The sequence below is a fragment of the Cryptomeria japonica genome, chromosome 2 (genome assembly GCF_030272615.1).
Source record: "Cryptomeria japonica chromosome 2, Sugi_1.0, whole genome shotgun sequence".
Classification (NCBI taxonomy): Eukaryota; Viridiplantae; Streptophyta; class Pinopsida; order Cupressales; family Cupressaceae; genus Cryptomeria; species Cryptomeria japonica.
In genome coordinates, this window is record NC_081406.1 from 649,715,631 (window position 1) to 649,730,254 (window position 14,624).

Genomic DNA, 14,624 nt, shown 5'->3' on the forward strand with positions numbered 1-14,624 from the left:
ACGCTCCGAATCCAATAATGAAAAATTTGGACTCACTGAGCCAACTAATGACTTACTATAAATAGTAGGTCCCTCCAAAAATCCATCAAACGAGCTCGGTTTGAACTGAAACTGAAATTGCCTAGGCCAAAATCCTCCTAGATCCCTTCTATGTCCTAGTTAGCCCTCGAGACCATAGAAAAACGAGCTAACGACATATCATCTGATGACTAGCTAGAAAGGGGACATTACAGCTTCCATATGCTACACCTCAACATTTCCCTGTCTTGAATATCTTTGAGACTGGTCTGAACTATTTTTGCATCAGAACCAATACCCACATGCTTCTTGGAATTCCTATTTTCATCAATCTTGAAGAAATCAGAGGCAACTTTTTAACAGTCTCGACCTTCCACCTAGCCTTCTTCCAAATTAAAAAAGCAGCTGAATTATCAATAAACTTTAGACCAAAGCAAAAAGGCACCCTCCATGCATCCTAACGATTGTAGCAAGACAACAACATTTGAACCAACACGCAAAGATGATGAAGGATCCTCATTCCTAAACCCACTTATAGCAGGGGAAGCCATCACAACGACACACTCAACACCAACTCCCCAAGGAGTCTCACGAACTCCACATCCTTGCCTATCCCTCTCCAAAAAATTAAATGTTGATACTTCCTTCTCAACAACCTTCAAAGGAGAACAATTTCCAATAGGACTGCTACTAGAATCCAACAATGCTACCGCACTCAAACCAAGAGTCAAGGGGACACTTGATCCACCAACTTAAACCCTTTAAGAGTTAGAGAGGCCTCAAAAATGAAACAAACAACAACACCATTCTTGGGCATCATACATCCCCCACTTCCATTCACCAAGTCAAAAGGAGAACCAGATGAGGGAACACACAAAAACTGCATCACAACTTAACATAGTGGTATCAATTCTCCCTATTCTACACATGGAAGGGTCTCTAACCAAAGACTGAAACCCCATAGTAGGAAGCTCAACAACTAAGAAATGGGCCTCAAAAAATCCTTATCTCTAACCCCAACCTTTCTCAAGAGACAATTCCTTACAAGATGACTAGGCTAGTGCTCAAAATACAAGCAAAGTAAGAGTTTTCAAAGACAATTGATTAGCATGACTCTACAAACTTAGAACTCAGAGATTTTTGAATGGAGAAGAAAGCCCAAATAGTTTGTTCATGCAAATTCTAGCAAAACAAACATTTTATAGATCAAGTTACCTAATATATCACCATTAATTTCCCAAAGAGGTGGCCATACCACGAAGAAACTCCTCTAAAAAATATTCCATAGGGAGCCCTAGCAAACTAACCCAAATAGGTGCAATGTTAACATTCTCCTTTGATGAATCAAATCAAGGGGAGCACTTACTAGGGAGCAAACCATTTCTCTGTAGGAAGCATGGGTCTGCAATCAATGTGTTGCTTACATCTTCCTGGCAAGATAAAGAAATCAAAAAGACTTACCAAGGCCATAACAGAGATCTCCATATGCCCTCTAACATGTCATTTCTTTGCTGCTCAAGATTTGACAACATCAATGTTTCGCCTAGGGCCCAAAAACTTAGCCACCAACCAACTCTCCATCTTCCTAGCAGCTCCATCCACAGCTACATTTGGTATTTTAAATGAAAATCCTTTGATTTTATTTCTATGTTCGATTGTCATAGACTAGTCTGAGTCACTGCCATTCCGTTTTTAAGGGTCCACCCCACCCAAGCTACTGCTATTTTTCTTCAAAAGATCTACCCACAAGCTCTGATTTGGTTACCCATCTTTGCCACTGCATTCCCATATAGATCTAAGTCTCTTACTAACCCTTTTCCATTCTAAAAACCACTTCCACACTCAGCTTAGAATCAAGTAAAAGTACAGCAAGTGGACTTTCTAAAAAAGGCCTTGACTAGGACCACCTCCCACTACCATATTTTAAGATATCCTAAGAGCCTAAAGTATTTATATATTTTTGTATATATATGCTTATTTTTTTATACATTTCTTGAACCACTAGAGAAACATTCATTGAATTTCCACTCAAAACACTTGCGGATGATTTTGTTTTATGTATAACTATTAATAATCATTCATAACATAATAAAAATTTTAAAATATTATTTTTTCTGGAAGATACACCCAAGTAAAATTTTGGAAATCAAGTTATACATCTTTTAAATAAAAAATGACAATTATCTATATAAATAAAAAGGACAAATAAAGTCTTTAAAGACTCCTAGTTACTTTGTACTTTAATTTCATCTTGCATTAGTGATACTAAAAACTTAAAAGGAGGATACTTATAGGCTACCGCAAGTTACTGAATGGATGAATATGAAAATACCTGATTGTATGTGTGATTTTGTAAATCAACAAATATTTCTCCACAAGAACCTCTGCAGTCAACTGAATAAAATGCAACTCTTTGAGGCCTCTTGCGGCACAATTCATTCACTTTCTTCTACAAAACAAAAAACAAACAATTACAACTTCAATCATTGTGATCAGCATACATAAAGCAGACGAATAGCACAAGAAACATCTAAAATCAACAACTAAAAAGAAAATAGACATATAAACCTAATTAACCATTAATCATCAAGAATTAATTGCTAGACAGCTATGGTAAACATATAAAATATCTTTGTGCTTGGGAAGCATATTTAAAAAATCCATTTATTTGGATTAAAAGTACTTCTAGCTCTCAATTAGAGACAAAATGCCACATTGAGTCAAGTCTTCAAACAAACAAAAAAAACCCAAACTGGAAGCATTATGAAAACTGGTACTTGTCAGCAAGTAATCTGCAAAAACAGTCACTAAGCACCCCAACAATAGTGCAACAGTTAGAAGGCGATATGACACTTTCCCCTGAAGGTTTATAACTTTATATACTGCATTATACATGGACGCATTCCCATGCCCCAGACTGGCATTGCCTTACACTAGACATCCAACATCTTCCAAGAGCTGGTACAGAAAAGAAAATCAAGTATACAATTGAGGATAAGAAGGAAAAAGAGATTATTGGTTATAAACCAGGTAGATGACCAACTCCAGAAACCTTTACAGTAATAAATACTGATAAAAATCTGTGGGTAGATGTAATATTCCCCTTTATTTTGTTTTTGTTTTTAGCAAGAAGAGTTACAAGCAAACACCATAACCCGTTAAGGTTAGAGAAATAAACCAAACTGCTGAAAGGGAACTCTTCCACCTTTTGTTCACAGAGAGCCCAATCTAGGAGGGTGAGAGCATACGGTCTTCCAGGGATCGTTAGCACCATAAATCAAACTGAAATTACAATGCACGGGTGGCAAGTTAGCCCCTTTTATAGCAGGATAGAAACTGAACTCTTGGCGGTAAACCAGCCAACGGAAATAACAAGAAACTGAAACTCAATCACTCTACCGCATTGTAATGTCCCTACTAGTTAGGGATCACTATCCTGCAAAACAGACTGCATATATATATATATATAATCTAATTTGCAATTAAACTTCAATTACTTAATTGAAAACTAATCTCAATTCTTATTTAATAGAAAGGATACGAGTGCAATACTGGGACATGTCCTTAGGTGGTTGTGATGCTCGCCTTCTTGGAACCCATCTTGGTTCCAAGCCATACCAAGAAATCGATGGATAATCCGATTCCTGTCTTGGATGCAACATCTTACATCCAAGCTTACCAAGGAAGACCATCATATATGATCAGTTCCTTGCCTTGGATGATGCATCTCATGATTCTCATCATCCAAGTCTACCAGAGAGGACCGGCCAGATCTGTCTCTTCTTGGGTGAGCTTTTAACACCCAAGCCATAACATATATGCATATAAATACTCAGTATATACTGCCTACCAGGGATTATCATAATCCCTGAATTAGGCTAAGGGAATTTCCTCCCAATAGCCTCCATCATATAGCCACATTATTCATATAACATTCTACAATTCATTATCATCTTTCAATCCATAATTTATGCCTAAATTTACATATTCCTTAATTCCCATTATTGATCCTACAAACATACATATATCCTGCATACATACATTTATATATTGGTACATATACATGAGACAATATAATTATAAGACTATAACTCTATCAAAGAGATTCGTGATCTATCACCTATGACAGATCTATTATAAACATATATGTGTGTATGCCTATACCTTGTAAAATGGTGAATACCTCCACTCTTACGTGGTTGTGACAGAAGCTCTTGCTGATCCCTTCTTGTCTGTAATAAACTCCCATATATTATTCCTCTTATTGACTATTAGCTTAAGAGTTCTTTCTGGTCTTTTCAATCTAATATTATTTTCCGATTATGACATCTTATATATATATATATATATATATAAAATTATATTACCAATTACTAATGTATTTTCTAATTACCTTTTTATATAAATCATTGATATCACCACTGTTTAAAAACATAAGTTGGTAGTATAACTTTGGCTATAAAGGCAGACAGATCTGACATGGTCTGCCACTATATTAAATATGACTGTCATATGTATTGCAGTCTAGACTCTATACTGTTATTCTGCATAAAACATTATCAGGCTTTGCTAACTTGCTATATGATCACTGACCTTTCTTGACAAGCAAATCGATTTACTTAGCACTCAAAATAATATTAGTCGGCTAACATTCTTAATCCTTGTTATTAAACAAACTGTAACTCTTAATATATGCATAGTAGTTGTTCATCAATTTCTTTATATGGACAGTGCAGACTTGGATGCCACTTTCATACCTACAGCATTCATTTAGTCTCTTCTTAATCACTGCACTTTAGAGCATATTATCATTGCCTTTTTAATGATCTTAATCGCTTGATCGCTGCATAAAATAAATAATAAAATTGAATAAATAATTAATCAACTACTATACCAAATATATTAAGTAAATAATCAACATCACCATATTTGTTTATAATTTATGTAATATAATATTAATTTAAATATTTCAAGAAGATTATTATTGATAAAATTAATAAAAAATAAAGATTTAATAAATTCAAATAATCATTCATTGATAGATATATATTATATTATATTAATTAATAAATAATAATTGCTTCATATATATCTATCGAGGGGACATGACACACATTTTTCAGCGGGAGGACAATTGCATAAAACTTATCACTCGGCCACTTATTCAGTGGGAGGACTGAGTACATAAACTGAATTACAAAGCAAGAAGGCGGCTAAGCCAGCCTCTTCCACTTATGTAGTGGGAATGTAGTGGGAATTACAAATAAGAACAACAAGAATGATTGATCAATACTACTAAAACAATCTTACAAAATAGAGATAAGAGATGAGATAAGAAGCTTAATGCTGATCTCAAACAATCCACTATCAAAATCACACCACACTTGAACAGTACTGCTGTTCTAATTCTGCAAGCTAGAAAACACACTATCCAGCCACGACCGGAAACACCAAAACACTCATAACATTCTCAAGATTAACCGGAATCACACCAAATAAAATGAAAATGACTAATATAACATAGGCAACCAATCCAATACCTCAAACTCGCAACTTGGAAGCTCCGAATGTGTTGCACACATCCCAAGGCAAGTCTGAAAATGGCACTAGAGAAGAAAACTTTGATTTGCAACCAAAAATTGTGATGAACACCAAAATCCACGACAAGATAGGAGAATGATAGTCTTCCCAATACGCTTCCAAAGAGCCGATACCCAGAACGATGCAATCACTTGGTCAAGAGGTATGAGCATAATATGGTTTCAGCAACTCCGCGACCAGCAACAAGGAAACACTCCAAAATCCACACAAAATTCTCCACAATTTGCAAAACCCTCACGGACAACACTGGAATTACAGAAACACAGCTAGAAACTGTCTTCCAAGTACGAAACTGAGACTTAGCTAGGAATCCACACTTCGAAGCTCAAATTTTCAATCACCAAACCAGCAGCATAACAATGCAATTTCATAAGATATCCAAATGGGAGGCCAAGCACCTATATTTATAGTTTTTTCCCTCAAAAATTCAAATGTAAATGCTCACAAATTCACCTCTCCAAATTTCATTTCATTTCACTAACATATGGCGTCCAAATGACATTTCATTCCATTTCCTAAGGTGGGCGCCCAAGTTGCATTTTAACCAATAATTAAACAAGTTCGAACTTGCCTAAGTCTTGAACAATAACTTAATGCATTCTGCAAATTTCAACGCCTAACTTAGGGAAATATAACATTGATATTAGATATAAATATGTCTTTTCCTAAGTCGCCCAATATATCATTAATCAATAATAGAATAATTAAATATTAAACCTTAGGATAAGGAAATAATATTTAATTAAATCACTTATGACTCCAATACTGATTATCAACAAAATCTAGAATGAAGTTGAGCAATGAAGACCACTGAACTACTACAGGAACAAGACCCTGTCCAAACTGCTAAAAATAGAATTGCTCAATATTGCCACTTACTAAAAATAGTAAGTCATGGAATACTCCTCCAAAAAACATGATCTTCGCACCCGGAGAAAGAGCTTGGAAAGCTCAGTAAGACAACATCATCCAAACAGGCAAACCCTAACTTACTAAAAATAGTAAGTTCTCACTTACCAAAGAATCAAATGCATGTTATGCCACCCTGGAGCTCATGAAAAACCCAGAAGGAAACCATAGACAGAACGAAAGAATTCCCATCTGGTAAACCCTAAAAAGCTTGAGCAGAACTCCACAAAAGTTGGAAACCCTAATTCTCCTTTCCAAATAGCCTACGGGTCTCCAGAATAGGCCAATGGACCACTGAACTAATCACTATGGAGAAGGGGACATTACAGCAGATATGAAGCAAGACTTCATACTGCAATTGAGAAAACACAAAAGAATTCTAAGGCCCAACAAAATTGGATGGCCCAGTGGATGATCTCTGCACAAGAAAACTTAGATGATATGGCAGTAAACTATAAAAATTCTGTAAATATTGTCAGTAGTAGTTATGCGAAAGTAGCATAAGTAAATCAACTTGCTTTGAAAATAGACTCTTCAATCGCAAAATTAGAACAACAGTCTTCTTCAATAATGAATGATACTTCTAGTTTGACATTTCAAGTGTGAAATATTCAGCAAATAGTTCAAACCATGTAAACTAGCCAAACCAGACGAGAAAGCTAAATACACAAATCATATGACAACCAACTTGACCACAAACGAGACAAAAAGCAAGATGTTGAAAGCACAAAGTCCATGATTGAGTTAGTAACTTAGTCTCAAAAAAACTTGATAAAATCAGAATGATAACTAAGAAAATCAGGACAACTCAAGTCGGTTATGATAGCTCCTCTGAAGAAGACAAGAAAAAGAAAGGAAAAATATTAATAGAACCACCAAACCCCAAAAGGTCAATAGTTCAAAGAAGAAAAGGCATATTCTCATATGGAAAAGAAAAACTAATCTCTTCTACATCTGCCTTAAAAGCTCCTGTAATAACAATGCCAAAGGTTAAGGAACATAATTTAGCTATGTAGGAACAAGAGAGGGATTGGTTAGAAGAATTGAATGTTGATACTGAAAACTTTGAACAAATGTACATGTATGAACCTGGTTGTGCAACAAGAGCATCTGATTGGGAAGAAAATTCAGTTGAAATCATAGTTACAAGACTCGCAAAGTCTGGCCCAGACTCGACGAGTGTTGAGGCGGGTCACCTATGTCGCTGTCGAGGCCAGAGGAGCCTGAACTCAGACTCAGCCAAGTCTGGCCGGGTCTGCATAGACTCGCTGAGTCTCTAGCCCAAGACTCTGCCACCCAACAAGGTTAAAAAAAGCCAAAAAAAAAATTATAGTTTATACTTTATAGTTTACAAAAAATAGGGTTAGAATATGTGGTCCAATAGAAAAATTAAATCCCGATGCCTTTATAAAATAATAAAAGTTGTTTGAGCTTTCGGGGGTGCTACCCCTCGACCTCACCCTGTATCGCGACAGGGGGCGTGCCAGGGGTGTTGCCCCTGGACCCCACAAGGGGTGCTGCCCCTTCACCCCGTCTTAGGGGCATTGCCCCCAAACCCCCGTTGAATTATTTGGGGGGAAACTGCGTCTATAAAAGGGGGGAAAATTTAACCTCCGAGTCTAATTAGGCTCCATATAACATCATAAAGCAATTATTTCTGGTTTTACGAACAAATTAAGATCTGCACTGCTGATTTGTCTGCAACATTCTTCACTTCCAGGGACATTCCTTCTCACACAGTATTGGATACTAACTGCATCATGAACTACTTGCACAATGATTTCTTCACCTGTGGAGACGCTTAAGCCACTACCAAGAATGAACCACACACATTGTTTCCAGTGATTGCACCATGGTAAACCACCTATTTAAGGAATCTAAGATTAGTTCATCTGGTTAAACAACTAATTCTTTCTACCCAGATTCATATACAACACACTGGAAAATAACGAAGTGGTATGTGTAAATTTAAATAAACAAAACATGCTCGTGCAATGACCATACATTCTACATGTACTTGAGATGATAATGAGTTCTCTAGTGACAATGCTCCTTTGAGCCTTAGACTTCTAGGCTCCTCTACTTACAATGCTCCTTAGAGCCTTAGACTTCTAGGATTCTCTACTTACAATGCTCCTTTGAAGTCTAAGGCTTAGAGGAGCATTGTAACTTTAAAAATTAAAATAGAATGTATTGGCTCCTCTAAGCCTTAGACTTCTAGGCTCTAGCTTTTATGTTGATATATGTTTTGACCTTTTGATGCCATGGATTTCATATTCCATGAATTTTGTAGACATTTGACACTATTTATATTTATAATGTGCTATTTAGTTTAGCTTATTTCCTTCAGCTCGAGCCTAAAATTTGCATTTATACTTATGAGATGAATGTAAACTTGTGTTTGTGTTCCAAGTAGTTTCTATTTGATAAGATTATTGTGTTTTTGAGGTTTATTTATTATAAAATACATAAAAGAAGTTTAACATCATTAAAAATCTTTGAATTTCTTGGGTTTTTCAATTTGCTGAGCCTTTGTCAAGTCCGGGTGTCGAGTCCGAGTCCGAGTCCGAGTCAAAAATCAGCTTGCCGAGTTTGAGCCGAGTCTGAGTCTTGTAACTATGGTTCAAATGATAGTTGATTCTGAGTCTGATGATGCTCATTTTGTATATAGTCTTTAAGATAATCCAGAGGATGAGTTGAATTTAGATTTTTCAGAATGTCTTTACAAGACTAGGAACCACCTTCAATAAAGTAGCTATAGAATATGATTTTGAGATGAAAGATGCCATTACGGAAAATTCAAAACCTGAGCAACTTAGGCCATAAACAACATCAGGATATATTCTCAATATTGACAAAATTGTGGACCCATATGATACTATCTATACATGGCCTGATACTTAAGAAAATTTCTTTGATACTAAAGGCAATCAATGGATAGAAATAGAAAAGGTCATGTATGCAATAAGATTGCTCTCAGGAAAACTAAGACAACGGTGGAATAACTTACCAAATGATGGTCCTACAACAGAGATAGATGAAAAGCAGGTCATGATCAAACAGATTGATATGGGCAAAAATGAAATATTTACAATTGATTTCCAACAATTCAAATTCCTGATTATCAACTTATATTGTGGAGACGGGAGAAATCTTCCTCTAGTAGCACAAAAAATACTTCTATCCATGAAGCTTTAAAATTTGGGAAAATTTCATGAATATAATATTGCTTTTGAAAAGTATATTAAAATTTGGGAAAATTTCATGAATATAATATTGCTTTTGAAAAGTATATGATAATGGCTAACAAAACTAAGGACCTTACCACTAAACAGTTCAATCTGAACTCTTTACCCTGTGGATTAGGACAGTGGGCAGAAGATTATATTGTTCGGAAAAAAGGTTCTTCAATGGAAGCATGTACCTTTGTTGAGCTCAAAACCTTAATTGGTTACAAGTTAGAAAAGTGATGTCAATTAGGAGCTCTTCTTTTGCATCCACTCGAAACATTATATCACGAATCAAAATACATACATACATACATGTATATATGTGTGTGTGTGTGTGTGTGTGTACATATATATATATTATTATATATATGTATATATACACATATACATATATGTGTGTGTGTGTGTGTGTGTGTGTTAATTACAGCATAACAGACCAAGCAGCATTCCCCTAGTGGATTCTAAACTTACCATACTAGTGGGTTCTTGACATGCTGGCCCTTCATGAAGGAGCAGCCTTAATTCTATATATTTACTAGTTTTTATTATAAAGTGTGGTCCTGTTGATGTGTTTTTTATGCACATAACAATACAGAATAAATTACCAAAGTAATTTATCCTCTCTTGAACAAAATCACCTTAGATGCTAAGAATGAGATCAACTAAAATGATTCCAAGGTTTCTACATGTCAGGTCTTGACGAGTGGGTAAATTCAGTGTTTGATGTGAATTGTTGTGTTTCACTTGGGAACTTACGCAAATGTTTGGATTATCATGAATGATGCGGAATAGGTGTGCTGACAACTTAAGATTTATCAATATGGCTCTGGATTTACTTCATACTAAAAAAGGGGGAAAAAGAATAGGGTTCAGGAAATCTTTTCTAAGCCTAGGAATGTAGGAAATGATGAATGGATCTAGTGGAATCAAACCAGGCAAGGTCTCACAATCAAATATTGACACAAGCTTAGTGCAATCGTCTAAGGTATACTTAAAGATTTTCAGGCTATCACCATCAAACGTAGACACCATCCAAGTTGATGCTTGTCAACGGACGCGTAATAGTTGAAGTTATGCTTACTCAAATTCCAGTTGACCACACAAGGCGCACTTACCAGCGGCAAGAGGCTAGTGGTATGGATTAAGGATTCCACACAAATATACTCAACAAATCTTCCTCTCAATCTAACATACATGAAAATAAATTCTAATCTAACTTGGAGGAATTGAGAACTATGAATGCAAATACAACACTTGAAGAGCAAAATCACCAACAATTGAACAATGATTAGGATTCAAATAGTTGTAGCATATACCAACAATTCTACAAAAACTCTCCCTTACAAATGAGAGACAAGGGGGCATATATAGAGTCTCTTACAAAATGGATGGCCCAGATTGATCTAAGATCAACGGTTGAGATCATGCCAACAAAACCCTAGAATTACCCTAATTAGGGTTACATCAAAAATGGCGCCACCAACATATGGCCCAATGAAAAGATACCTAGTCATCAAATAGGGACTCTTCTAGAAGATTCCTCCCTGCATCTCTCTCTCTCCTAGCATACTCCAAGAATCTAGCCAATACTGAATCTAACTCCTCCATGGAAATGCTAGGCAAGGTATCCTGCTGTAAATCAATCACGTCCAGTGAATCTGAGCAAGCATTCAAAGTGTTCTCCCATTCTGGCATGAGCTTCTGCAAACTATGAACATGAATCAACAAAGAGACCAAGTCATCTATCTGACTCTTCTTCAAAGAGTCTAATTGGCAAAAATACATAAATTTCATCTTGTCTCTTAATTCGGGTAAGTGTAAACCACTAGCATTACTAACATCAACACCCAATAATTCCTCAATCGAGGCAAGGATCTTCATCTGAATGTCCTGAATTAATCCTTCCATCTCCATACAACTCGATTGGGCGCTCTCATAAGTTGATTTCTTCACGGCTAGGGAACAATACCAGCCATGGAAATCATATTTGTCTCCACTGTGCACAATGTTTTCGCTGACCAAGGTGGAATTAGGAATCTTCTTCAATGCCTGGAGGCGTGGAATAGTCTTGTCATGAATAGGCCAAAATTCTTCCCAAACTCCCTCCAAATACTGGATTTTGAATATAAGCCCTGTTGTCCTATCATATGCATGAACAAACTGAGTAAGGAAATCATCTACTTGCTTTCTTGTGCTTTCAATCCACTTTTCCACCTCTGAGTGTGTACCTCTCGCTACCTCGCAGTGTGAATGTATTCCATGGTCAACTGCAATAGGGGAAATAAGGGTGGGATCTCCACGCCTTGTCCCTGCAATATACTCTCTGAGTCTAATATTTTATTCTCTCTACCTTTCATTCTCCGCAACCACTCTGTCTAACCTTGCATTGATTGCCTAGAGGTTTTCACCAATCTCCTGGAATTCTTGTTTATTGGATGTACAACCAAGGGCAACTGAAGTAATCTGGAAATCCATAGGAGTAGCAATGTTTGCTGTCACGCCTGCAATAGGAACAACAATCTGCGCAATCCGCAGTCCTGTCTCATCTCTAGCTATGTGCGATAAAATCTCCGCTCTCTTGGGCTCCTTCTCCTTAGCACTCCTAGCTAGGTAGTCATCAATAACATCAATAGGTTGTACCTCTATCATCTGTTTAACTTTTTCCATACTTCTCATCAGCCATTCAGGAATAGTGGCCATCTCCATACCATCATCGAGACATATTTCTTGATCAAGTCCTTTCAATGCCGAGATAACATCCTCATTATCATCAGGATTATCCCTGGTCCAATCATATACCTCATTTCCCAAGCTAACTTCCAAAAGGACAGTAGGGGATCCCGGCTGGTCATTATTCTCATCAGGAGGTGCAGATGTCGCTGTGGCATGGAACTCCTGAATATTTTCTGGTAGTATCACTATGTTGGAACACTACTGAGTCTCCTTATTCTTATCTGTTACTTCAATCACTTCGATTGATGAGACACTGGGAGGGGGTGAAGGAATGATAAGTGGAGGAATGATAGTCTTCTGTTTCTTCTTCGTATCTTCAATCTTCTTCCCTTTGGCCTTGACTTCTCCTGACGTGTTCTTCCTTCTCTTGGGAGCTTGACTCTCTTCGTCTGCATGAATCCTAACATCACTGACAGTCCTCTGATCATCCTCAGAAGTAGACTCTTCCGGCTTCATCTTTTCATAGGTGAAGGGAACACCCATGTCAACTAACTTATTCATTTGTATATCCAACCATAGGCGGGAGAAATTCAAGACCTCTCTCATCAATGTATTCAAGTCAATCTCTTCTGACTCTGACCAATTTGGCAATAGGATTGCCTTCTTCATTTCACTCTCATACTGTGGATGTGTATGATCTCTATCATCTAATACCTGATCAGGAATGAGGAAAAGTCCACACTTCCTCATGAAATCCACCGACATTCTGGACCACATTCTTCTCTTCACTGCTTGCTCGTCCATCAGGTTAGCCCAATAATCTTCTATGTCAATCTTATGAGTGAACTTCTCTCCTCTGATCCTTCCGACCTTCTTGTCTAGATCGAATCTTTCTCTCTTCTTATAGGTAGCAAATCGGTAGAATGCAAGCTCCTCACTCCAAGTGTTGGCGGCTATGGCGGATTGGCAAACCTCTGACGTCTTCCCAACTGAAATAGGGAATGTCATTCATGTCCTGTGCTTCTATCTCTGGATAACATCGAACTCTAGAAGTTGTCTCACCACTTCCAACAATATCATTTTGTCGATTGGATACCTAGGAAGTCTGGAGGGTTCAGATTGAAACCCATGAATCCTGAGGTATGTGAAAGTGGGAAACTGTATATACCACGATCCATATTTTTCTATTAACTCTGTTGCCTCCTTGGACAGTCTTCTGTGGATTCCTCCTTGCAGCATCCGTGTGATGTACATAGTGAATGCATCATTCACTCTCTTATAGTCTTCAATTCTATGCATGCCTAGCTGGGGGTAGCATTCATAACTCTTGAATTGTCCTTGCCCATTCCCGACTTCACCTTTGCATATTAATCCTCTATATGAAACAAATCATGCAAGCAGCTACACCAGGTAAGAAGTCATGGCGAATGACTTGGACCGCTCTGCATTCCTCAGCTGAAAATCCAGATTGTCACTTATTATAATCTTGGACCAATTCACTAGTGTTCCTCTAAGACAATCCTGGATGAAGTAGAACATCCATCCATCAAATATTGCTCCCTGCGGCATTCCCATCACTCTATTGAGTAGGAATATCAAATCACTATATTCCTCCTTAAAATCTATGCACACGAGTGTCTTGGGAGCCTTGGAATGATGAGACCTAGGCTCAATCATCCACTTTTTGTAATTAAATTCTTGCATACACCCATCTTCTTCGTGTATCTTTCTGCATAATCCTCCTTGGTCACATCCTTCATGTCTGTTCCGCGTGGAATTCCAAACACCTCAGCAATGGCATCCTCAGCAAGATAGGCGATGACAATGCCCTTAGGACTCTTGATCATTCTTGTAAGTGGATCGTAACATCGTGCACACTCCAGGATCAACTCACTGCACTGTATGGATTGTGGGAATCCAGCGGCATGGAAGATGCCACTCTTCATAATATTCGCATATGCTGAGGAAGGAACTTGATCTCTGACTCCGAACATCCAACGCTGCATCTGGTTGAAGTCTAGGAAATGCATGTTTGTATCAGCGATCTCCTTCCATCTGAATGAAATCTTAAACTCTGGATAAAATCCAGTCTCCAGCGTCTTCAATAGTCCTTTTCTTTCCTTATATCCCGACTTTGACATCGCACCTGTACGAAGCTCGAAGTTAGACTTAGGAAAATAATATTCGTAATAA

The 14,624-nt window shown here is 37.3% G+C and overlaps 1 protein-coding gene across 1 annotated transcript in view; it reads right to left on the reverse strand.

The window, feature by feature from the left end:
• LOC131054531 (SUMO-activating enzyme subunit 1B-1) overlaps positions 1 to 14,624 on the reverse strand; it is a 185,673-nt gene that overhangs the window by 41,301 nt on the left and 129,748 nt on the right. Inside the window, exon 6 of the mRNA XM_057989064.2 lies at positions 2,351 to 2,467. Coding sequence (XP_057845047.1) covers positions 2,351 to 2,467 — 117 coding nt within the window. The remainder of the gene's footprint in view (positions 1 to 2,350; positions 2,468 to 14,624) is intronic.